The 27,745-nt window shown below is 35.4% G+C and overlaps 1 protein-coding gene across 1 annotated transcript in view; it reads left to right on the top strand.

The window, feature by feature from the left end:
- Positions 1-27,745, top strand: part of Ube2e2 (ubiquitin conjugating enzyme E2 E2) — a 381,059-nt gene that overhangs the window by 9,881 nt on the left and 343,433 nt on the right. Inside the window, exon 3 of the mRNA XM_087181475.1 lies at positions 10,457-10,507. Coding sequence (XP_087037601.1) covers positions 10,457-10,507 — 51 coding nt within the window. The remainder of the gene's footprint in view (positions 1-10,456; positions 10,508-27,745) is intronic.

The raw sequence follows: 27,745 nt of genomic DNA, 5'->3' as shown, positions 1-27,745 counted from the left end.
TGGCAACAAAAGAGGATCTGGAAAAAATACAATCAGAAATAATTTCTCAGATAACAGCAGAGATTGTGCTTGTAATGCAATACATGATTAATAAATCTAGAGAGGAGCTGAGGAACATGATGGAATCACAACATAGGAAACAAATTGAATCCATAAAACAGATTGCAAATAGATATCTAGGAGATAAAAAACTCCACTGAAAGTCTACAAAGCAGAATGGGCCAATGTGAGGACAGAATTTCAGATATAGGAGATAAGATTGCAATTAGTGACCAGGAAAAGAAAAATTGCAGCACTCTTGTAAGGGACCAAGAGAAATCAATCCAGTAGCTGGTAGACGATGCAAAGAAGAATAATATAAGACTGATTGGAGTCAACAAAGAAACAGAGTGCAAATGACATTAAAAATTGTTCACAGAAGTACTGGCACAGAACTTCCCAAGCAGGGGAAAAGAACTTGACATACAGATAAGTGAGGCATATAGGACTCCAAATAGCCTTGATCAAAAAAAATCTACACATAGGCATATAATTGTTAAGATTCCAGAAACTCAATAGAAGAACAAAGTTCTACAAGCAGTTAGAGAAAAGAAACAAATCACATACAAAGGCAAGCCCATCAGAATCACAGCAGACTTCTCAACGTAAACCATAAAGTCAAGAAGAGCTTGGAGTGATATATTCCAAGCCCTAAAGGAAAACAGCCTCCAACCCAGATTGATATACCCTGCAAAACTATCTTTCAAAATTGATGGAGAACTAAGATACTTTTATGACAAAGAAAACCTTAGAAACTTCATGAATACCAAACCAGCTCTCCAAAAAATTTTAGGAACAGACAATGAAGATCATAACCCAAGGAAGCATAGCAGAATGAACCCATTGGGCATGACAAGAAATTAAATGTAAAGGGAGAGAATCCAACAAAAAGAAAAAGTCATGGCAATGATAAGTCAGTACATTTCAGTTATAACCATCAACGTTAATGGTCTCAATTCACCAATCAAAAGAATTAGATTGGCAGAATGGGTCAAGAAGCAAAATCCAACAATATACTGCGTACAAGAAACACACTTAATTCAAAATGAAACTCATAGACTGAAAGCTAAAGGGTGCAAAACAATACTCCATGTGACAGGAACCTGAAAAAAAGCAGGAGTACCTGTCCTCTTTGCAGACCAAGTGGATTTCAAACCAACAAAGAAGGACACTACATTCTTGTAAAGAGAACAATCCAATAGGAAGACATGACAGTCATAAATATCTATATACCAAACACTAGTGCGCCCAACTATATAGAACAAATACTTACAGACATGAAAAGTCATATATGCACTAATACAATTGTAGTGGAGGACGTCAGCACCCCACTGTCACAAATAGATAGATCAACTAGACAAAAAATAAGTAATGAAATACTAGAACTCAATTAAACTCTTGAACAAATGAACTTAACAGATGTTTACAAACAGATGTTTACACCTCACAAAATCAGAATACACATTCTTTTCAGCTGCACATGGATCGTTCTCCAAAATAGACCACATACTTGCTCATAGAACATATTTAAGTAAGTGCAAAGCAACTGAAGTTTTCCCCTATATATTATCAGACCATAGTGCGATGAAATTGGAGATCCATAGCAAAAAAAACTGGAAAAATTTTGTAAGCACGTCAAAATTGAACAACACACTTCTGAGTAACCAATGGGTCACAGGAAATTAAAGAAGACATCAGACAGTTCCTTCAATTAAATGACAGTGACAATGCAACATATCAGAATCTATGAAACACAATAAAGGAGTCTTACAAGGGAAATTCGTAGTAGTGAATACACATATTAGGAAAACAGAACGAGCCCAACTAAAGAACCTGAGGGAGAACCTCAAGCTTTTAGAAGAAGAAGAGCTGGACAAACCCAAAGATCATACAAGGGATGAAATTATAAAGATCAGAGCAGAAAATAATATGATGGAGACTAAGAATGATACAAAAAAATCAATGAACCAAAGAGTTGGTTCTTCGAAAGAATAAACAAAATTGACAAACCATGAGCCAACCTTATTAGAAAAAGGAAAGAAAAGGCTCAGATCCATGCAATTAGGAATGGAAAGGGTGAAATTACAGCAGACCCAGCAGACATCCAGAAGATCAATACCTACCTCCAGAACCTATTCACCAATAAGATGGAAAACACAGAAGAAATGGACAGATTCCTAGATACATGTGAATTACCAAAGTTGAACACAGAAGACCTAAAAATTCTAAACAACCCAATATCAACCAATGAAATTGAAAACGTAATTAAAAACTTACCAACTAAGAAAAGCCCAGGTCCTGATGGTTTCACTGCGGAATTCTGTAAGACAGAGAGGAACTACTGCCACTACTGGTTAAACTCTTCAGTGGAATTGAAAGGGAAGCAATACTCCCAAATTTATTCTTGGAACCAAGCATCACCTTGATCTCCAAAGCAGAGAAAGACACAACCGAAAAAGAGAACTATAGGCCAGTCTCACAAATGAACATAGATGCAAAAATCCTTAATAAGATAATGGCAAATAGAATGCAGAAGATCATCAAGAAGATCATACACCCTGATGAAGTGAGATTCATCCCAGGGATGCAAGGATGGTTCAACATATGCAAATTAATCAATGTAATACACTATATCAATAGGGCCAAGGACAAAAACCATATGATTATCTCCATAGAAGCAGAAAAAGCATTTGACAAAATCCAACATGCATTTATGATAAAAACCCTACAAAAAATTGGAATAGATGGTCTCTACCTCAAACTGATAAAAGCCATCTATGAAAAGCCAACAGCCAGCATCATACTAAATGGTCAAAAACTGAAATTCTTCACACTAAAATAAGGAACAAGACAAGGATGTCCACTATCACCGCTCCTATTCAATATAGTTTTGGAAACATTAGCCACAGCAGTTAAATAAGAGAAAGAAATAAAAGGAAAAAAGATAGGAAATGAAGAAGTCAAATTGTCATTATTTACAGATGACATGATACTGTATATAGAAGACCCCAAGAACTCCATCAAAAGTCTTCTAGACTTAATAACCAAATTCAATCAAGTAGCTGGTTACAAGGTCAACACACAAAAATCAATAGCTTTCCTCTACGTGAACAACACGCTCACTGAGAGAGAAATAGGGCAAATAATTCCTTTCACAATAGCATCCAAAAAACTGAAATACTTAGGAATCATCCTAACGAAAGAAATCAAAGACCTCTTCTCTGAAAAATATGACACTCTGAAAAGAGAGATTGAAGATGATATCAGAAAATGGACAGACATCCCCTGCTCCTGGGTAGGAAGGATCAATGTAGTGAAAATGGCCATACTTCCAAAACTGCTATATAGATATAATGCAATTCCAATTGAGATCCCAGCAGCATACTTCACGGACCTTGTGAAAACAATCCAATAATTTATTTGGAAGAAGAAGAGACCCAGAATAGCAAAAGCAATTCTAGGCAACAGAGACATGGCAGGGAGTACCACAATCCCCAACTTGAAACTCTACTACAAAGCTACTGTGATAAAAACAGCATGGTACTGGCAAAGAAACAGACCTGAAGACCAATGAAACAGATTAGAAGATGCAGAAACTATGCCAGACACACTCATCCATCTCACCTTCGGTAAAGGAGCCAAACACCCTCACTGGAGGAAAGATAGCCACTTTAATAAATGCTGCTGGAAAAATTGGGTTTCAACTTGCCAGAGATTAAAACTAGACCTATATCTCTTACCATCCACTAAACTAAAATCGAAATGGATTAAAGATCTAATTATTAAAATAGAATCGCTGAACCGGCTGGAACAGCGGTTAGGTAAAATTCTTGAAGACACTGGTGTAGGAAAAGATTTTATGAACAAAACCTCAGTTGCCCATGAACTAGCACAAACAATCAACAAGTGGGATCTCTCCTTATTAAAAAGCTTCTGCACAGCAAGAGAAATCACCAGCAGTGTGAAGAGACAACCCACAATGTGGGAAAAAATCTTCCCCTGCTTTTCCTCAGACAGAGGTCTACTATCTCGAATCTATAGAGGAGTTAAAAAGATCAGACCTCCCAAATTTAAAGACCCAATCCAAAAATGGACATCTGAAATCAATGGACATATCTCAGACAAAGAAGTAGCAATAGCAAATAAATACATGTAAAAATGTTCAAGATCACTGGTCATTTGAGAGATGCAAATGAAAACAATGCTGAGATTCCACCTCATTCCAGAAAGAATGGCTGCTATCATGAAATTAGCCAATAACATGCTGGCGGGGCCGTGGGGAAAGAGGAATGCTGCTCCACTGCTGGTGGGAGTGTCGACTGATGCAACCGTTGTGGAAATCAGTATGGAGATACCTCAAAGAACTAGGACTGGAAGTCCCATTTGACCCAGCTATTCCCCTGCTAGGTATCCTCCCCAAGGAATTACAAGAATCATACTACAGTGATATATGTGCACCCATGTTCATAGAAGCACAATTTGTGAAAGGTAAAACTTGGAAGCAGCCCAGATGCCTATCAACTGGAGACTGGATAAAAAAAATGTGATTTTTAAATAAAATGGAGTACTACTCAGCCATAAAAATTGGGAAATTAGAGACATTTATAGCTAAATGGATGCACATTGAGGTGATACTCTTAAGTGAAATAAATAGAACACACATGTATAAATACCGAATAGTTTCTCTGGTGTGAGAAACTGAAAGTGTAAATAAGGACTAAAAGGTATAAAAGATAATGTGAAATAGGAAGAAAAGGGGCAAAGGCGAAGGGGAAGTGGGATTGGTGGGGGACAGGAAAGAAGGGAGTGGAATTAATATGAGTAAATTGAGCAGTGGAAACAAAGAAGGTAAATAGAGAGGGATGGAATGTCTGAAGGGAGGGCAGGGGAAGGGGGAAAAAATAACCAAGAGATTATGTAAAGGTGCAAGTTTCCAATGATGAATGTCATTATATTGTCTTCCTAAAATTTAGTCATGATTAGAATGAATAATTGATAATGTGAAATAGGAAAAAAGGGTCCAAAGGTGTAGGGCAAGTGGGAGGGGTCGGGGAAAGGAAAAATTATGAGAAATGGGGAAAAATGGAAACAGTCTTTGTAAAATGGGAAGGGTGGAGGGGGGTGAAGGGAGGTCTAGGAATGGGGAAAAAATAAGAACCAAGATGCATCATGTAAAGGCAAAAGTTCTCAATGAGAAATGTAAATGTATTGTATACCTAAATGTGTCAATAAAGGAATTTAAAAAAAGAAAATATTGTAATACTGCTCATCAATAATATTTTGTAATCACTATTTTCTTGGTTCAAAATGTTCATTTCAGGACTTGTAATATTCTGAACTTAGTATACTTCTTCCAGTTGATGTATACAATTATTGGTGGTATGTCTTAAAATCAGTGTTTCTTTACAATGACAGGTATATAGTACATATCATCATTCAAAATTAAACTTTAGCATTATATGCAGTGGTAATGAGTAGTTGTATGATGCTTTCTTGAGAATAGTTGATTTTAGAAAAATTGATTCAGTGGCATAGGATGGGGTTTCTTAGGTGACTAATGGATTCAGTCCATAGAAGAATATAGAAAACCATCTAGATGTGGTATGTTGAAGCTTTTGTTTTTTTTAAATAACTACTAAGATACCACTTTTATGTATCTCAATGTTTACACATTCATTTTCAATTCGGCTCTGAATGATTTACTACTGAATTTTCTTTAACCCAAGATTCGTGTGTCTGTGTGTGTGTGCAGTGTGTTTGTGCATTGTGCATATATACTGCTTCATTTTTCTGAATCATTAATCCAGTATATTGATTTTAAAATACATGCTTCATATCTTCATTCTGTGTGATAGTGTTTAGTTAATTTAGAGTGGGTTATGATTGTAATGACCCCTCCCTTTTTTAAACAAGTGATAGCCCCACAAAGTGCTTTTACAGTGCTCTTTCATTCAGTTAAAGTATTAGGTGCAGTCATATAAGCTGAAATTTAGTGTATAATTCACTCCTGACTGGTCTCGCTGTGTGCAGCTTTTTATGGGAATAAACTGTAGTTGTACCTAATGGAAGTTGGAATATAGACAGTTGTCTAGTTAACTTATGTCCAAAAAATTTTTGTCTTAAAACTTCTGGTAAGAAAGTTTATTTTTAGTGTTTTGAGACAGGGTCTCACTATTTAGTCTACACTGGCCTTGAACTCACTATGTACCTTAGGCTGGCCTGAGGTGATCCTCCTGCCTGAGCCTTCCAAGTTCTGGGATTACAGGTGTGCACAATCGCGTCTGGCTAGAATAGAATTTTCTGAGTCTTCACCTTACCTGTATGAAATGACTAGTGTCAGTTTTCTTATCTTTTAAATGAGCACTGATAAAACAGTTATAGTTAGAAAAGTCTCAGATTTATTTCACTTTTCATTTTCTAAGGCAGTGGTGGCGAATCTTTGGCACTGCATGCAGGCTCGCAGAGCCCTTTCTCTCAGCACTTGAGCCAAGTTGCCCCAGCAGCTTGCATCAGATAACAGGTTTTTTCCTAAATTAAAACCTCAGTATTAATTGCAGTGTTGGTACTTTGCAATATTGTTGAACTTTGTCAAATGCTTTTTCCAGTACCAGAGATCGAACTCAGGACCTTGCGCTTGCAAGGCAGGTGTCGTGCCACTTGACTAAATCCCTGGTGGTACTTTACAATAAATAAGTGGGTTTTGGGTTGCATTTTGGGTACTCGATCTCTAAAACATTTGCCATCACTGATCTAAGGTCATCATGTGAAGATATATTATAAATGTGAATTATTGATACTTAAATTTTCCTTACCTTGAGGGACAGTAACTGAAGTAGCTTCCTTATCCTACATGTGAAGACTGAGAAAACAGTACATACCATGATCACAACTTTTGAGATAGATTGAATTGCTGTCATTGAAAACAGCAGGACATTTTGCAACCATTTAGATAGCAATACTTAGTATAATTTCTGTCAAAGAAATGCAACTATTCCTAGGTGCTAATGGCTCAAAATATAATATATTGGCTCATTGCTCAGAGTTGTAGAATTTATCAGTAAATTGCTTTCTGCATTGAATAATATAGGTCTGGAATGCTTCAAATTCTATTAGAATTTTATGACAGAAAATTATGATTTATCATTTTTTAAAAAGAGAAGAATAAGCATAAAGCAAGCCAAGTTATTTGAAAATTCCAGAGACATTCTTTCATTTAAAAAATAGCCAGCCAGCTTGCTTCCTTCCTTCCTTTTGATCTTCCTCCCTTCCCCTCCCCCTCCCCTTTCCATTCCCTCCCCCTCCCCTTCTCCTCCCCCTCCCCTTCTCCTCCCCCTCCCTCCCTCCCCTTCCCCTTCTTCCCTCCCACTTAGGATTGAACTCAGGGCCTTGTGCAAATGCTGTACCACTAAGCTACCTCCCCATCCCCAAAATGTTTTTTCTTTTTTGACAATTTAAACATGTTCTTTTGAATTCCCTTTTTTTTCTGTTTAAAAATTATTTCTAAAAATTACTTGTTTCTCATAACAAATAAAACAGTACAGAAAACTTTTAATGGAAAGCAATAGTTTTTTGTCCATCCCTGTTCCACCAGCAGTCCTAATTGCATTTCCCTAAAGAAAACTCCTGTCTCTAGTTTTAGTCTTTCTGTTGGTTTTCTGCATAACTCTATATAATGTACTTATTTTGTATTTGTTGAATAATCAAATATCTTTTGACTCCTTGCTCTGAAATTTACCTAATTTTTCCTTCCTTTTTTCTTCGATGTTTTTATGGTAGTTACATTTTTTTAAAATGAATACCAGTTGTCTTTATACTCCAAAGCCTATATTTAAGCTTGTATTTTTTTTCTTGGAAATTTCAGCAGTATGTTCTGATTCTCTACTTTGAAAAATTGAGATGTTAATACTTTCATTTTTTTATATGTTTACTGCTCTCCTTTCATCCATTTTAACCAACTTTTCATTACACTTAATTTCACATTTCCATTTTTTAAGGTAACATTTACGTTGTATAGTATAACTATAGCCCGTCCTTAGCTTTGTAAGTAAAAGACCAATAAATTGTGTCACTGTGAAATTGTCAAAGCCAGACCAAGTAACACGTTAGGTTCGGATTTCCTTCAAGTCCAGTGTGGTGTTCCCTGGACTGTCCAGTGAGTCACAGCACTTAAGCAAGATAGGCAAAGTAGATTACACCCCCATCTGTTACTTCATTAAGATTATTATTTTTATTTGAAAAATCTGTGATTTTCTTGCATGGCTTTTTTTTGGGGGGGGGATTTTTGACTTCCCCTTCCCTCAAACCTCATGTCCTATATACATTCTGTAGTTCCCTTTTGTTATAAGCTGTTTGTCATATACCCACTTGCCACACCCTCTCTGTTGTTTATTTCTTTTTGCATCTCACATGGTAGGAGGTGCTCCTGAATGGAGATGAATATATGTGTGCTTATTTTGCCATCTTTAACTTGGATTTATTGATTTAGTTTTGAAGTGCCTGTTTTATACTTTTGTGTGAAATCCGTAATAGGATTCTACTCTCTCAGATTTTTTGAATCTTTTTTTTTCTTTTTTGAAACTTCTTGTCTTTTAGTTATGGGCCATATGTACTTCTATGCATGTAAGCCTATTAAGAATCTGTCTTAAAAGGAAATCATAGTGAGTTAAAGATAAAAAGAGATCATGGAGTTTGTTCTAATTCTCTATTTTGTAGGATAGAAAACTGAGGCACACAGATTTTTCGCCCATGGATTCAATTAATGACATAACAGAATTAACATGAACTTTTTTGTCTTTCAATTTTTTATCTTTTTTGTTTTTTGGGGGTTTTTTTTGGTGCCAGGGATTGAACTCAAGACCTTGCACTTGTGAGGCAGGCAGGTGCAGTGCCACTGAGCTAAATCTCAGGCCCTCTCTTGCAATTTTTTAGTCTTGTTCTGACTCATAATATCTCTCCAACCTTGAATCACATGATGCAGAGAAGTGAAAATTTATAGTGGGTAGCATGCAGTCCTTCAGGAAGTTGGTAACATTCCCATTGGAGCAGTCCCCTTTTTTTGTAGTATTTCCCTGTGTTGTATTAACAAAGGTACAGAATGAAATTTAGCATAAATTTTTTTTCAGATTTTTTAAGGTGCTTTAGTCCGCTGTCATTCATATACTGTCCACAGTAATTATCAGACGACAGGCATCCAGCTGTTAATAATCTCGTATTTAAAGAGCAAATCAAAGGAAAAGCAGTACTTGTGAGAATTTGTTTTTTGTGTTGGGTATTGAATCCAGAGCTTCATGCAAGCTAGATTGAGAATTTTTGTGTGTGCATGTTTAATTTAACAAAACTTACTAAGACATGAGTGATAGGAGTTTAAGTGTAGTCTTAGAAAATAGTGTTGCACTGTTAGCCTTTGTATTCATAGGGTGTTAGATGCAGTTAAAAATCAAAATAAAAAATAAAATCAGCAATAATGCCTGTGCTTAGCATGCATGTTGCCCTGGGTTCAATCCCCAGCACACTTTTCAGCAAACACACAAACAAACTCCGACTCATGGAAAAGAAACAGGTTTTTTTCTTTCTTTGTATGAAGGTCATGCAATGATATTAAAACAGTTATTCTTGTAATATTAAGATATTTCTAGGGCCAGGGATTTAGCTCAGTGGCACTGCACCTGCCTCACAAGAGAAAGGTCCTGAGTTCGATCTCCGGTACCAAAAAAAGGAAAAAAAAAGATGTTTCTAGCAGAAGGGATAGCATCAACTTGAAAGACTGAAGTATTCAGGAAGGAATATCATCCTTATTTTATTTTCATTATCCTTATTATTTATTTTTATTTTATTTTTTTGAGACAGGCTCTCACTGTGTAGTTGAGGCTGGCCTTGAACTAGTGATGATCCTCCTGACTCAGCCTCCCTAGTGCTGGAATTACAAAAATGTGCTACCACACCTGGCTAATATCATACTTATTTTGGTGGTAGTTTCAGATGCTGGAATGAGATCCTGATGTTCCTTTCTTCATTCAGTTGATTGGATTAGTTGGTATGCTTGGATTCACTTAATATCATCAGTTTTCTATTCTATATGGAGATGTTCCAACACAAATCAGAATTAGAATGACCCCTAAATAGTTTGGTAAATGTTTATTTAAATTAGAAATTTTGGTTAGTGCTAACAGTGGTGTGATGAAGTTGTTTGTTTCTGCAATCTGCATGCGCTGATAGTGGGCAGTCTCATCACTTTCTGTAGGTACATCCTAAAAACTGGCAGAAATTATTAATGTTATTGTATATGATGCTTTATACAATGTTAGTATATTAGAAACATACAAGAGGAAAAATGTTACTGTTAAAATACATTTTAATGAAAGATTAATATTAAGAGTGAAGATATTTTGACATAACTTCATTTATCTTTATTTTAAAGAATTCAGAAGGAACTTGCAGAAATTACTTTGGACCCTCCTCCCAACTGTAGGTAAGTACTTACTGATTGTCATTGTATATCCATTGCAGAAGATAACATTTACACTGTTGGTCTGGTGTGTAATTGTAGTTTAATGAATAAAAATGTCATTATGGTTTGGACTTAAATGACTGTAGAAAACAGTGGTGGTGGTTGTTGTTTCTGCACAGAAATGGGAGTTTCAACAAGTATGTTTGTCATGGTAGAGTGGAGTTACCAAAGGTAGTATAGTGCATTAATAATAAGATGATGAAATTACAGGGTAACAGATACAAATATCTTTTAGTGGAAGACAACTTAAATGATCTCTTTAATGATAGAGTAATAGTGTAGCTAAAATATTCACTATTTGATAATTATTCAGTTGCTTTGTTGGAAATTTATTTTTTAAAGTACAAGAATATTATACAGTGTTTTTTCATGGTTTTATGTGATTGCTTATGGTCATTGGTTGTGATCAAATCAGGGTGACTTGAGGCAATGATGTTAAATATAAAACACTCTCTCCCTTTATGATCACATACCCCAATTTTCTGGTCAGTTTTCACTTAGAGAAAATAAGTGTTTGCCTGGAAATGATTATAATGATTTGTAGGTGTATAGAGGAAGAGGAGAAAAATATCCCTGTGCAATAGTTGGAAGATGGCTGTTTTACTATTTTAAGACATATATTTTTGTTTTGTTATGAGCTCAATGTTGGAACCAGGAAAACGGGAGTTTTATAGTTGAATTGATAATCTTATGGATTAAAGGTGAAAAGGCAAATAAAATGAAAATATTTCTAACATTGAATGGAGGTAGAATTTAGATTTAAGATCAGATTCTACTGATCTTATTTTCATGTTGAAAACAAAGCTAACTATATTAATGAAAGTGAAAATTCTGTAGATGATTATACTGTACTGATAAATGGCTACTTCAGAGTTACTTTGTGCAGGAAAAATTCTAATAAGGCTTATGTTTGTGGTGAATCTAATATGGTTTTCACATGAGAGTCAGTGTACAGTACCGAAACATCCAGTAATTTTCAAAGAATATTTCACTCAAGTAGAATAAATATTTTTTGTTAGGTAAGACTGTTTAATGTGAGACTTTTTGTCATGCAAAACTTTTATCAGAGCTGCTTCTGATCATTGTTTAGCTTTTGGTGGATTGATTTGTGTGGATATTGGTTTGAATTAAGAAAAAAATTATTTTTGAGAATAGTATTTGTGTTATGGTGTGAATCTTTTTAAAAAATAAACTTACATTATTTTTGTAACATTATTCAGACAACTGAATTGGTAAATTATGTACTTGATGCGCTTTTTGCTTAAATTTTGACAACAAAATACATGTGGTTGGTTTTAATGAATTTAAGACCCATTTTGATAAATGGAGTCCATATATATCATGCAGTGTAGACTATAACTTTTGTCCTTAGATCTTTTGATTGATTGATTTGGTTTTTTGAGACAGGGTCTATTTTATAGTTTAGGCTGACCTTAAACTTCACTATGTAGCCTTGGCTGGCCTTGATCTTGTGGTGATCCTCCTCCCTCAGCCTCCTGAATGCTAGGATTATAGGCATGTGCCACTATACCCAGCAGTTATTTTATTTTCTAATACTTTATACACTGAGTAGTGTAATTTAGCTTTGACTCATTATGGGTAGTAACTTAACCTTTATTAAACCAATATTATAAGCATGTATGAATTCAACTATAGTTCTCTTTAAAGTTTAACTGGTGTCATGTGAAATTTGGAGATTGCCTTTTTCATTGAGTTTAGTGAGTGATAGCATTGCTAACTCCTCTGTGGACTCTAGAAATAAATCAAAATACAAATAATGGTTTTTGATTTTCAAATGTAGAAGTCATATGTAACAAATGCTTCAGTGTTAGGAAAGATACCTACTTTGGTTAATATTGGGGTTTATGGGAATTTGCAAGGAAATCCACATGTGGTCTGAGGACTGGATCACTAATAAGTCTGCTTTAGAAGCCAGGTCCTTCTGGCAATAGAGGGTCTTTATGTCTTAGTTACTTTCTTGTTGCTGGGACAAAATAACCAACACCACAAGTGAAAGAAGGAAAGGGTGTTTTTAGCTCCCAGCTTGTAGAGGTTTTAGCCCATAGTCTGCTGGCTCCAACACAGGCCAGCATGGCAGAGAGGCATTGCAGAGGAGAAAGAACTGATGGCAAGGCAGGCAGGAGGCAGCGAGCCTTCTTTTTTCCCTTTCTATTCCATCCGGTTCATTTTAACTCCCTTCTTACTTCAGTAAGTCCACCATCCACACCCAGAACTATGCTAAACCAATCAGTGGACTAATCCAGTATCACACACCCATGATCCAGTCGCTCCCAGAAGCCCTAAATAGAATATATTTTGCTTGGCCTCAACTCTTATGTTGGATATCATAACTAACCCTTGACATTTTGCAGAGGCTCTATTCTGAGGCCTCTGCAGCTCCATAAATGTTTTCATACCACTAGCTGAGTTAGAGGTGCTGAGCTGTTGGCCACAATTACTACTTAAGTGCCTTGGGTATTGTCTATTTGCGTATTTTCTTTGAAGAAATTTTTAGATTCTTTGTCCATTTTTATTTGTGTTGTCTTTTCTAATGTTGAGTTGTAAGAGTTCTTTATATATTTTGGATAGATATCCTATATATCAGATATATGATTTACAAATTTTTTCCCTCATTTTTGGGGTGTTTTTACTCCTTTTCTATTTTTTTTTTAAACAGGGCCAGAGATTGAACCCAGGGTCTCACACATGCTAGGCAAGTGCTCTACTTCTTAGCTACATCTCCAACCCTTTTAATTTTTTTATTTTGAGATAGGGTCTTGGTAAATTGCCCAGGCTGGCTTCAAACTAATTATAACCTTCTGAATAACCAGGATTATAGGCATGGGCCACATGCACCTGTCTGTTTTTTATTTACTTTCTTAACAGTGACCTTTGAAGGACAAAAGTTTTTTTTCTCGAAGCGCTCTGATTTATTTTAGTTGATTTTGCTTATATGTTTGGTGTCATACTTAGGAAACCATTTCCTAATTAAAAGCCAAGACTTGTGTCTGTATTTTTCTTCTAAGAATTTTATAATTTTAGCATTTACATTTTGGTTTCTGATCCCCATTGAGTTAAATTTTGTATGTGGTCTGAGACAGGAGTGCAACTTCGTTTTTTTGGGCTTGTGTATACGCATTATCCTATCACCTTTTGTTATAAAGACTATTTTCCTTATAGAATTCTTTTGATACTCATGTGAAAAATCAGTAGATCATAAATTTAAAAATTGTTTAACTTAGTTCTTTTCCATTAATCTATATTTCTGCCAGTGCACATAGTCTTGATTACTGTACCTTTGTAGTAAGTTTTGAATCAGAAAGTATAAAAACTCTAACTGGTTTACTTTTCATTGTCTCAACTCATTAATTGGATATTCCCAGCATAGAAGAGGCTGTGATTGGTGAGAAGCCTAGTCATTGTCTCACCTTACTCACATGCAACCTACTTAATAGAGGAAGGTATATTTTCTAGATCATAGTAATTGAAATAGTGTTAAGGAAAGTGTGTGTGCGTGTGTATGTGTGTAGTTTTCAAAAGTATATCATAGAAGAAGAAGCCATTGAGACAAATTGGGGACAGTGTCTATGCAAGTGTGATCTCTAAGAAGAGCAGTCAGTGCAAAAATCTAAATTTTGTCACTAGTTGTTTTTCTTTTCTGATTATTGTAAGATCTGTCTGGCAGTTTATAGCTTTTAAAGGATTTTCATGTTATGTCCTTTGGTTTTTACAACTATCCTGAGACCTCTGAGGTTAAGTAATGTGCTCACGTTTGCACAGGCAAAAATGGTTGATTTGGATTTAAATCCAGGTTATTTGACCTTTTATCCTTTGTTGACTAAATAGAGGAGTACATTCAAAATTTGCAGCTATTGTGGTTAAGAAAAAGAGAACATACACACAAAATATGCAGGCAATCTGAAATATATTTGATTTGTATTTCTGAATTCCATGAGGCAATATTCAACTGAAACATTTTGAAAAGTAACTTTTTGATTATGCTATTTTCTACCATACTCCCTTGGGTCTGTGTGTGGATATGTGCCTCAGTATTACCATTACTGGCACATGTCTAAGTAAATAATTTCTTTGCATATGACTGGTCTTAACTTGGTGTTTGCCCTTGGTGTCTGCACTTTATTGCCAGATTGGTTTTTCTGTCTTACTCAGCTTAATTGTAGGTCACATTCCCCTACAGTACAGTTTAGTATTCATTAAGGGCTTAGTAGGAGAGCTATGCTAGCCAGATGTCCCGTATAAAACAATATCCAGGTGTGGTTCCTAATCCTGAAGATTAAAATACAACTAATACATAATGATGCTTAGAGAACCATGTAAGTAGGACATACTGTAATTGAAAAGGAAGTAGATTTGGGTAATTCAAAAAAAATTGACAAATCAATGAGAGAACACTTCTTTAGAGAAAGAAGTAAACTAGGCTTTGGAAAATGGTTAGAATTTGGAAGGGTAGAGGGAAATAGGGACTACTTTAGGTAAGAGAATGAGTGCAAGCAGAAACATAGCTGGGGCAAATTGAGTATATTTTGGGGACAGGGAGGTCAACAGGTTGAGATCCAGCCCATGTTAAAGGTAAAATTTGTTAGGGGCTTTCTAGGAAAAATATTAAAATTACCAATTGCTATAGTTTGAGATTTAAATATCAAATAAAAAACAATGGAGTTGTTTTGATAAAAAATTGGTATAGAAATTAATTTTACCTCCAGAAATGGAGGCAGGAACATCACAGTGAGTTCAGGCCAGCCTGTCTGGGCTACATAGTGAGTTCAAGCCCAGTCTGAATCTGTCTCAAAAAATTACTTTTAATTCATTTCATAATGTATAATATGAAGTAGAGCTGGAAGTGAAAGGGAGGAGGTTATAAAGAGTTAGGGAGTACAGTAAGAAATCTATTGCGTGAATACAAGTTTTAGATGATAGAGGGCCTGGTGATGTGATGTTAGAAATTAAAGAGAAAAAACAATAGCAGGATTGAGAGATGTTTTTAAATTTGCAGACCTTGTTTGTGATATGTTTTTGTGAGACAAAGTTAGAGATGTCAAGAATGACTCTAAAAGGTGTGATATTTGTAGACTAGGAGAATGGTAATACTATTGGCAGAAACGAATTTGTCTTTATGGCCTCTGGAGATGTATGCCTCCCTCTTTTGTTTGGCTGCCCTGAAGCACTTAGCCTTCTTTGCTAATTTTAGTGATCAGTAGCATTTTGTTTAGAAACCTTAACCCTCAACCCTTTAATTGCATTTTATTTTCTGGCCTCCTCCTGCTTTTGTATCCATGTCTTCATTTTATATTTCCTTTACTTTCTTTTTTAAAAAATTTTATTTATTTTTATTATTTTCTTTTGCAGTACTAAGAATTGAACTCTGAGCATTTGGTACTTTCTTACTAAGTTTTTATAAGCCAACTCAGGGTCTTTTGAGGGCAAGTCATATAATTAGTAAATATACAGTGTGAGTAACTGGAAGTTTATGTGAATGTGTATTAGCAGACTGCTGGCATTTCTTGCTGAGAAATCATTAACATGATAAAATTTAAACACACATTGAGGGCCCATGTTATATAAGATACTGAATTATTCATATCCATCTCTCCTTTAATACAGATAAGGAGGAATATTTTTTATTCACTCCTATAAGTCCTTGACTCATATGCTACAGTGTTGAATAGTTTTACCTAGACTTTAGAAAGACAAAAGAGTCCTTAAGTAATATAGATAAACCAAGTGATTAGATAGAACAGTTAAGATTGTTTGGAGTAGCACATGTAGGTTGGATAGATGCAGAGTTGTGATATAGTTTATAGTATTCTGTTGGCAGTTTAGAATTTCAAGAGTTTCAATTTTGTTGATACTGTCATTTCTATACTTCTATGAATTTTTTAAGATGAGCTCCTTCCTTATGATGATCCAAGAATTTACGTATGGTTTTCTTTTTGCCTTTACCTTGAGCTTGACTTTTCATCTGGAACACCATACACATAGATCTTTAAAGGGCTCTGCCTGTTGTTTCAGATGGGAACTTTATGTGTTTCCTGTCATGTATCTTTACTTCAAAACTATACTGAAGATATACTTGTCTGAATAAAATCACCAGAGAAATTCCATGCTTTCTTATTTTAAAATATTTTTAAGTCTACCTTTAACCACTGACATAAAAACATTTACTTGCTAATAAAAGAAAATGTTAAATGATAAAAGAATTTAGTGCCCATGACTTGTGGTCTTAATATTTTATTTCCTTTGTTTTATTCTTTGCTGCTTTAAAAATAACACAAAAATATGTCTGAAAAACATATAGTAAATGATGACATTAGGATTATATTTTATACTAACTACATGATAGTTTAATATTTAGTATGCTCAGGCTTATAGTTATTGTTTCAGATTTATTACCTGAGCACTGTAGAAAGTGTAGTATTTTAACTCCCATATCTCTTTGCTTTTAAGCTATCCTGAAAAGTGTATTCTTTTCCACAAATTATTTCTTTTCTTTTTTACTTTTTGGTACTGGGGATCGAACTCAGGACCTTGCATTTCCAAGGCAGATGGGGTGCCACTGAGCTGAATCCCTAGCCCCACAAATTATTTCTTTACAATCCTTTTATTACACTTACTGATTTAAATATTTTTATCACCTATACATTATAGCACATGACAAATAACTCTTGTTAATATTTTATTTTGAGAAAAATGCAAATTTTGTTTTGAATTTATGTTACCAAAATTTGCTTTTTGGACTTAAAAAAATATAAATATTCATTTAAAACTGTCAAGCCCAATGTCTACATACTTTAGAGATTTAATGGAATGCCTCTAAAGGAATACCTAAGTCTGTGTTTCTGTAGAAACAGCATAGTATTCTATTTTTTTCCTTTGGATGCTGATCATATTTATTTTATTTTGAAGCAAGACCTTTATTGGTACATTTTAGATATACAAAATAATAACATTCATGGTAGGGAATTTGTACCTGTACAGGATATATCTTGCTTCTTCTTTCTTTCCCATCCCCCTTCATTGACCCTCCCTTCCCCTCCTTATTTACAAAAGCTTTGTTTTCCTTTTTTTTTCTATTCTTTTTTTTCTTCTTCTTTCTTTCCTGTATTTGTTTAGAAACAGCATAATATTCTAAAATGTGTAACAGAATCAGGCAGTGACATAAGCTTAAAATATTTTTCTATTACAGTACATGACAGACTCTTTCTGTACACTCTCACCTATATAGAAGGTGAGGTTTAGAAGTAATTCGAAATAGGAGAGGAAGAGCCCTATTATCAGAACCAAAGTTTCATCGTTGGCACCTATTTCCCCTACCTAGAATCCAGCACACTTTTACTTATTTCATCATTTGATGGGAGCACTTTTTCTTAATCCCTGTGTTTAAAAATCTTAGCATTGATATTCAGTAAACCAATTAGTGAGTAAATATAATTAATTATAGTAGGAAATTACAGTAGGGAGTATTTACTGAGTTCTTCTGGTGTTGGAAGCCATATGCTAAATGCTTTCTCAGCATTTTCTTATTTAATCTTCCTGACTGAGTGAGGTAGATACTAGTTTTGGACAGTATTTCATAAATGGAAGACAGGAGTAGAGAGGTTGAGTAACTTGCCCTACAGTTACATAGCAACAAAATGGCAGAACTTGAATTTCACTGTTGATATTTCTCACTTTAGTGTTCAGAGATCTTGCTATGTTCTTTACATTTTTTTTTGAGAATGTTTATTCTTAAATTCTTGGTACATTTTAGGTGTACAACACAATTACATTTCTCATTGGGACCTTGTACCTTTACATGATGCATCTTGCTTCTTATATTTTCTCCGTTCCTTGCCCTCCCTTCACCCCCTCTACCCTTCCCTATTTGCAAAGACTTTATTTCCATTTTTTCCATTTCTCATCATTTTTCCTTTCCCTTCTTAACTTTCCCCTGCCCCTCCCACTACCCCTACCCCTTTGGACATTTTCTTCCTATTTTGCATTATCGATTATTCATTCTAATCATTGGTACATTTTAGGTATACAATATAATGACACTCATCATTGGAAATTTGCACCTTTACATAATTGCTCTTGGTTCTTAATTTTCACCCTTGCCCAGCCCTCCCTTCAACCCCTCCGTTCCTCCCTATTTACAAAGATTTTGTTCCTATTTTTCCATTTTCTCATATTAATTCCATTCCCTTCTTTCCTTTCCCCTACCCCTCCCACTTCCTTCCCCTTTGGCCCTTTGCTTCTTATTTCACATTACCTATTATACATTTTAGTCCTTATTTACACTTTCAGTTTCTCACACCAGAGAAACTATTCGGTATTTATATATGTGTGTCCTATTTATTTCACTTAAGAGTATCGCCTCAATGTGCATCCATTTAGCTATAAATGTCTCTAATTTCTCATTTTTATGGCTCAGTAGTACTCCATTTTATAAAAAAACAACATTTTCTTTATCCAGTCTCCAGTTGATGGGCATTTGGGCTGTTTCCAAGTTTTAACTATCACAAACTGCACTGCTGTGAACATGGGTGCACATATATCATTGTGGTATGATTCTTTTAATTCTTTGGGGAAGATCCCCAGCAGGGGAATAGTGAGGTCAAATGGGACTTCCAGTCCTAGTTCTTTGAGGTATCTCCATACTGATTTCCACAGAGGCTGCACCAGTGTACACTCCCACCAGCAGTGAAGCAGGGTTCCTCTTTCCCCACAGCCCCGCCAGCATTTGTTATTGGTGGATTTCATGATAGCAGCCATTCTTTCTGGAGTGAAGTGGAATCTCAGCATTGTTTTCATTTGCATCTCTCAAATGACCAGTGATCTTGAACATTTTTTCATGTATTTATTTGCTGTTTCTACTTCCTTGTCTGAGAAATGTCTGTTCATTTCAGATGCCAATTTTCAGATTGGGTCTTTAAATTTGGGAGGTCTGATCTTTTTAAGTTCTTTATAGATTCGAGATAGTAAGCCTTTGTCTGAGGAAAAGCAGGTGAAGGTTTTTTCCCACATTGTGGGTTGTCTCTTCACACTGCTGGTGGTTTCTCTTGCTGTGCAGAAGCCTTTTAATAAGAGATCCCACTTGTTGATTGTTTGTGCTAGTTCACGGGCAACTGAGGTTTTGTTCATAAAATCTTTTCTTACACCGATGTCTTCAAGAGTTCTACCTAACCTCTGTTCCAACTGGTTCAGAGTTTCTATTTTAATATTTAGATCTTTAATCCATTTCGATTTTAGTTTAGGGCATGGCAAGCGATATAGGTCTAGTTTGAATCTTTGGCAAGTTGAAACCCAATTTTTCCAGCACCAGTTTTTAAAGAGGCTATCTTTCCTCCAGTGAGGGTGTTTGGCTCATTTATAGAAGATGAGATGGTTGAGTGTGTTTGGAGTTGTTGCTGCATCTTCTAATCTGTGTCATTGGTCCTCAGGTCTGTTTCTTTGCCAGTACCATGCTGTTTTTATCACAGTAGCTTTGTAGTAGAGTTTCAGGTTGGGGATTGTGATACCCCCTGCCATGTCTCTGTTACCTAGAATTGCTTTTGCTATTCTGGGTCTCTTCTTCTTCCAAATGAATTTTTGGATTGTTTTCTCAAGGTCCATGAAGTATGCTGCTGGGATCTCCATTGGAATTGCATTGAATCTATATAGCAGTTTTGGAAGTATGGCCATTTTCACTATATTAATCCTTCCTACCCAGGAGCAGGGAATGTCTTTCCATTTTCTGATATCATCTTCAATCTCTCTTTTCAGAGTGCCATAGTTTTCAGAGAAGAGGTCTTTGGTTTCTTTTGTTAGGTTGATTCCTAGGTATTTCAGTTTTTTGGATGCTATTGTGAAAGGAATTATTTGCCCTATTTCTCTCTCAGTGAGTCTGTCATTTGTGTAGAGGAAAGCTATTGATTTTTGTGTGTTGACCTTGTAACCAGCTACTTGACTGAATTTGGTTATTAAGTCTAGAAGACTTTTGGTGGAGTTCTTGGGGTCTTCTATATAGAGTATCATGTCATCTGTAAATAATGACAATTTGATGTCTTCATTTCCTATCTTAGTCATTTCTTTCTCTTGTCTAATTGCGATGGCTAATGTTTCCAAAACTATATTGAACAAGAGTGGTGATAGTGGACATCCTTGTCTTGTTCCTGATTTTAATGTGAAGGATTTCAGCTTTTGACCATTTAGTATGATGTTGGCTGTTAGTTTTTCATAGATGGCTTTTATCAGTTTGAGGTAGAGACTATCTTCCAATTTTTTGTAGGGTTTTTATCATAAATGCATTTTGGATATTGTCAAATGCTTTTTCTGCATCTATGGAGATAAATCATATGGTTTTGGTCCTTGGCCCTATTGATATAGTGTATTACATTTATTGATTTGCATATGTTGAACCATCCCTGCATCCCTGGGATGAATCCCACTTGATCAAGGTGTATGGTCTTCTTGATGATCTTCTGCATTCTATTTGTCAGTATCTTAGTAAGGATTTTTGCATCTATGTTCATTAGTGAGATTGGCCTATAGTTCTCCTTTTCGGTTGGGTTTTTCTTTTCTTTGGGGATCAAGGTGATGGTTGCTTCCAGGAATGAATTTGGGAGTATTGCTTCCCTTTCAGTTTCATTGAAGAATTTAAACAGTAGTGGCAGTAGTTCCTCTCTAAATGTCTTGTAGAATTCAGCAGTGAAGCCATCAGGGCCTGGGATTTTCTTAGTTGTTAAGTTTTTTATTATGTTTTCAATTTCATTGGTTGCTATTGGGTTTTTTAGAATTTTTAGGTCTTCTTTGTTCAACTTTAGTAATTCATATGTATCTAAGGAATCTGTCCTAGAAAGTGCAAGGTTCCAAGTTCGATCCCTGGTGCCAAAAAAAACCCCCAAAACAACAACAACAAAACCTCATGATTCTAGAAAAGTAACTTTGTAAGCTTAAAATTATGGTTATATTTAAATACTGGTAAAAGTAAACTACTGTACCAGGTTATTTTGACCTTCTTCTTTTTTCTTTTCCTGGCATTGTTGAGGATTCAACCCAGGGCCATGCACATGGTAAGCAAGCCCTGTACAACTGAGGTAGCTCCCCAACCCCCTTTTTACCTTTTTAAATAAGTGTGTGCATGTGAGACTAGAGATTGAACCCAGGGCCATCAAACTGAGCTACATCCCCAAGCCCTTTTATTTATTTTTTGAAGTTTTGATATAGTGTCTCACTGAATCATCAAGTTGCCCAGGCTGGTCTTGAACTTCCTGCCTCCCAGAATGCTGGGATTACAAGCATGTGACACCACACCTGTGTATCCTCTTTCTACCTTTTTTGACGGTGTTTTTAATTATGACTTTATTTTACAGAAAATTATGTGCTATATTCCAGTTTTTTTCCCCTCCTCTCTACCATCCAGCACAATATTCCAAATATTAGAGACTCAAATATTCTTTCTTAGAGTATCAAACAAGTGCTTTACATGTGGGGGCGCTTAGTAAGTAAAAAAACCTTTATTATTTTTATAAAGTTTTGCCTGGTAAAATACTTATTTTTAATGGTTTAACAGTTTGAAAATAATATAATAAATCATTGCTTTCATGTAGACTCATAGGCTATTGAAACTGGAAAGTTTATGGTCCAGCAGTCCCAGGAGCCCAGCAAGAAATGGTAATTCCTCAGGGAGGTATAGTTTAATCCCAAAAGCAGTCCTGATATTTAGTCCTGATAGTTCAGTGTGTTGCTTATCTCAGGGATAGAGTGGATACATCTTGTATGCTCACAGAATTTACAACTCATATAAATAAGGAAAATTGGGAATTCTTATCCATGCTCATGAGGTACATTTGAAAGGAATTACAGTTATTTTGCCTGGGGAAGTGAGGCAAACGTGATAGCCATGTTAACTGTCTTTGGAGCCATAAAATGGGAGAGAGATTATTAAAATTATTCTATATGGTTTTAGGGAGTAGAACTATTGCGGTTTTTTTTAAAGATAGCTATAAGGTGACCTATGGCCTGCAATCAGTCCACCTGCCCTCTTTTTTAAAAAAGTTGTAATAAAAATATTTTAAAGGAAGTTTTGTTACTTATACATTAACTATATCATATATATATATTTATATGTGAATATATATCAGATAATTCCTCTTCACTCAGTGCAGTCCAGGCAAGCCAAAATGTTGGCCACCCATGACTGCTAGACAGAAACCATTTTCTGCTTGATAAAGACTTCATCTTAGGAAACAGTGGGTGACTTCAGAAGATAATGAGTGCCTGGTCTCTAGAGGAAATAAAAATGAATCTGTTTGCTTATTTCAGAAAGATTTTGAGGTGTTGAATGGGAGGTAGTACTAGAATAGTGTTTCCTAGCTGGTGGTTCCCAGAAAAATATAGCACATTTTTTTGTTTTGTCTTTTTCACTGATCCTGATTCATTATTCCTCTTTGCCCTATGGGAATCTGTGATAGATAATTTATATAGCTTATTGGCATGTTTAACACAGCTAGTATATTTGTTATCACTTCCTTATTTGAGTTGATAAGGCTTTTATTTCATTCTTTACTCAGAACTTTAAAGAGAGGAGGATATACAAAGAGCATGAGGAAATAAGAGTGTTGTGTGAAGATAGGGATACAAATTAATATCCATCAGTTTGATTGGTCCTAGATTATTACATGTTGTTTCATAAACTCCATTTACCTAATTTGTCATGAAATAAAAATATTACCATCAATCAAATGTTGACATAACTGAGTGAGTCATCTCATGCAAACATTTTTGAATATTTGTTTGGTCTGTATATGTACCATGTTTATTAAACTGTTTAGAATCCTCATTGTTTCCCCTATCCTTGGTCCTATAAAACAACACATGCTCGGAAACTGAGTATCTTTTTTCTCCCTTGTAGTCCTGAGCATCAAATCCGGGATTTTGTGTTGCTTGGCAAACACTTTACCACTGAGCTATGACTCCAACCTGAAATTGAATAAATATTAATGAGGAAAATTTATGGTTTATTAGGGTGTTTTCTGACTACATGATCTGTGAGCCAAGAAATCTTAGGATTAAAAGAGAACTCAAATTTTTAAAATGACAATACACTAAAGAAGCTGCCACTCCTCTTTGTATGTACATGTGAATTGTTTATGATCTTAATGAGTCCAGGCTTAGAAAAAGAGAACCGCGTTTCTGTAAGCAAGGGCCAAATTCTGTGCCCTCATGTAATCAAAGAGGAATGATTTGAGACTTGCATGCAAGTGGTGAACTGGAAGAAGATGACAAATTTAGCTATAAGTGCTGAAGGAGATGTTTGTTCCAAGCTAGGGCCAAGTTTCTGAAGACTGGCACAACTGTTCATTACTTTAAGGGACATAATGCCAATTTTGTCATAAAGGCGCATAATTGTGGGTATATAATATGCATGTTTATTCTTTAGAATATTTCTATTGATGAATTACTCATTTTAATTTTGAGTTTTATTAAACAGTGAGTACTTAACAGAAAAAAATTAAAAAGTATTGAATTTTTAATATTTATTGTTTATAAAAAAGCATCAAAATTTTCAACCTTGACTGTTTTTTGGTGTACAAAGTCTAAAACAAACAACAGGAGTAAATTCCTATATGAGCTGCCATGAAAATACCAATAAAACTACAAAAAATAATCTCTCTGGGGTTTTTTTTGGGTACTGGGGGTCAAACTCGGGACCTTGCGCTTACAAGGCAGGCAGCGGAACCACTGAGCTAAATCCCTAGCCCTCAAAAAGTAATCTTTACTTCAGTTATCACATCTAACACAGTCCTCACACATGACAGCGACACATTCCACACACGCATATGGCTTGCACTGACAGGACATGTGTTTTTCTTTCCTGTCGTTTTTTTTTTTGTTTTTTTGGTACCAAGGGTTGAACTTGGGCTAAACCCCCAGCCCTTTACTGGCCTTTTTGTAGGGCATGCTTGACATCTCGCTGGTCTTGCTGTTTTGTCAGGAAGTTCTTACTGTATTATACAACAACAATGTGTAGTTAACAGGAACATAAAATATCAATAAAATAATATATTAAATTATTAATATGTGTTGTGCATTTAGAATAAAAATCAACATTTTCATATTCGCTGTGTACTTGCTTACAAAACATAAAAGATAACATCAGAAATAAATTCCTGTATGAACTACAATGAAAATACCAATAGAACTCTACAACAAAGATAATCTTTGCTTCAATTGTCACGCTAAAGGCAATCTTCACACATGACAACTGCGTGTTCTATGCACTGACAGCACATACGCTTACTTTCTTTTCCTGTATGACAGGCCATTCTTGTCACGTCTCTTCCTGTTTTGTCAGGACCTTCCTACTATATTGTAAAATGTGCACTTAGCAGGGAAAGAAATCAGTAAAGTGAAATATCAAATATGTAATGAATGCTTAGAATAGACATCAACATTTTCACATCGGCTGTTTACAAAACCTAAAAGGTAACATCAGAAATAAAAACCTATGTGAACTACAATGTAAATACAAAGAAAGTTTACCACAGAAATAATCTTTGCTTCAAATGTTACACCCAAGGCAGTCTTCTTCACATGTGAAAACTTCATGTTCCATATACGAGTATCACTTAACACTGATATGACACCATGTATGTTTTGTTTTCCTGTCCCTTTTTTTGGTACCGGGGGGGATGGGACCTTGGCACTTGTAAGGCAGGCAGTGGAACCACTGAGCTAAATCCCAGGCCCTTCCTGTCCTTTCTTGTAGGGCACAGTTGACATCTTTTTGGTTTTCCTGTTGTTGTAGGTCTTTGGGATGCAGCACATGCCTATTCATTTGTCAGCTCACCGGTGTGCTCCATAATTTTTTTGTGTAGTTCTCTGGGCAGAAACATGTTATTTTTCCTCTGCTGTAAATGATCTCTATGAGTTCCAGTCCCAATCCTCTAAGAAAATTTCTCTGTGGTATTTTTTACTTGTTATTTTCTTTGTAAACTATCAAACTATTTATCCCATACATGTTTAGGATTGAGTAAGACACAACCATTGGCCAATGCTTTGTGCTTCGTGTGACATCATAGTTGCTACATAACTCATCAACAACATCTACGCCACCTTTGGTTTTGTTGTAGTAAGTTTCCATCTGAGGCTTTTCTTTTATCTAGGTTTCCCTATCATTATTTCTATCATCGTGCAGTGTTGACATCAGCAGTACCAGTTTTTCTTTGCCATATATGAGGCCACTGTAAATCTTTCTGAAATCTTAAAGTTGTACTGTACAGTTCTCTTTTGAAATTGCAACATTTCATTTGAAATTTCTGCTTTGTTCCTATGTACAGTTCCTATTCTGGTTAACTTGTGCTGTTAGCAAATGTAATATCACTTAGAAACTGCTAAACCAAATATCTAATGTCATATTCCTATTAGTTTGGGAGATGGGAGCAACAAGTCTGTTCACAGCATCATTCAGTATATTACTATACAAATAAGAATCTGGTGGCTGAGTTGTAGGATAAATTTCCAAACCTTTCTGCATCGCTTCACTAAATGTATTGTGTTGGCCCAATTCATAAATGATATTAAAAGTCTTATGGTCTGACTATAAACAGCTAGGATTCAAAGTGGGGGAAAGGACAAATTGATATTTTAGAAGGGGGTAAACAAAGGATTAATACTGTTGTGTTGCATTGATGTCAGATTTTTCAGAAGTTTTTTAGAGTTCATATAATATTTTGTTTTTTGATGACTTCTTAATACATTTGAACAATACCTCAGTGTATTTATTTTGAATTTGAGTGGTGTTCTCGCTTTGGCAGCACGTATACTGAATTTCAGTGGTTATAGGATACTTCTAGGGCTATCCAAATGGCTTGGACTGTCTTCTGATGGCTTTATTTATTCCATTATCAAAAAAACCTCATTAGAAGTTACCTTTGCCTAAAAGGTAAAATGGACCCCCAAAATAATATTACAAGTAGCTTACTATATTGAAGTAACCAATTTATACTGTTCCTAATTATCTACATTGATGGGAAATCAATAATTCCCCATCTAGTATCTGATAATAAAGACTATTTGAAACATACTACCTATTCATGCAGTATGAATCTCAGAGGGTATTCTGAACATACAACAGACAGTCCTTAAATACTAAATTCAGTTTAAATAGCTTCCACCAAATATATAAATATGAATGTTATAAAATATTTAATAAATATGTAATTAATTTACATGTGATAGTTATTGAAAATTTATTCTTTTGCTTTCCTCAAATTAGGTATGGGCTTATGTATCCAACTCTCAAGTTACGAAAAATTATTTCATTGTTATTCCAGTATTTCACCTCACTGGGATAATGAGTTAGTGGGCTGGTTGCTGACAGAATCTGTAGAAAATCTGTACACATGGTTTTTGATGTCATCGTTTTCCATGCTTGAACTATTTTTTCATTCCTCAGTTTGACATCATTTTAAGTCATGAGGTATTTGCAGTTGAATATGGCCAAACTGATTATAGTTATGCTAGTTGGGAACTCCTGACTAGATTTTGGATGTTTTGGTAAATTTTGGTTGAACAGATTTTCAGTCTTCTGTGGGGAAGGTTGTTGGAGATGGATATTCATTTGGACACTTGTTCATTCAGTTGGACACATACACACAAGTTTTGTGCAGTAACCTTCAGCTCCTCAGTGGTCGGTCTCATCAGTTCGGAATCTAGCTGGAGAGTTTTGACTAATCTACAGAGTAGAACATGCGTCTTAGTCACTTGTTGTTGCTGACACACAATACCTGACACCCACAACTTAAAGGAAAAGAGGTTTATTTTGGCTCACTTTTCAGTTTGTGATTGGCTCACTCCAAAGCAGAAACAGCATGGCCGAGGAAAAGTTGCAAATGTCATGGAGGCCAGGAAGCAGAGGGATCTGAAGGGAGCTGGGGAGGAAGATGTACCCTTCTCGGTCATGTCCATAGTGACCAATCTCTTTTGACCAGGCCCTATTTCATAATCCAAGTCAGCTGTAACTCCCTCCATAATCCAATCACCTTCCAAACTCGAGCTTTGAGTGCTATTTTAACATGTAGCACACTTTTCTGGGTAAGAGATCATGTCAGTTTAAGTTGATGTTTATGTGTTGAAAACATTAATTTTATAAGTCAGACATAAGGACTATTGGGATTGGTGTCACAGAGTCTGCTAGAGGTTTCAAAAGGAGGGGTC

This window comes from Heterocephalus glaber, unplaced genomic scaffold (genome assembly GCF_053883595.1).
Source record: "Heterocephalus glaber isolate CG9 unplaced genomic scaffold, H.glaber_assembly_v1.0 deba00001472, whole genome shotgun sequence".
Lineage (NCBI taxonomy): Eukaryota > Metazoa > Chordata > Mammalia > Rodentia > Bathyergidae > Heterocephalus > Heterocephalus glaber.
The sequence above is the reverse complement of the archived record's forward strand: the minus strand, read 5'-3'. Positions and strand labels throughout refer to the sequence as shown.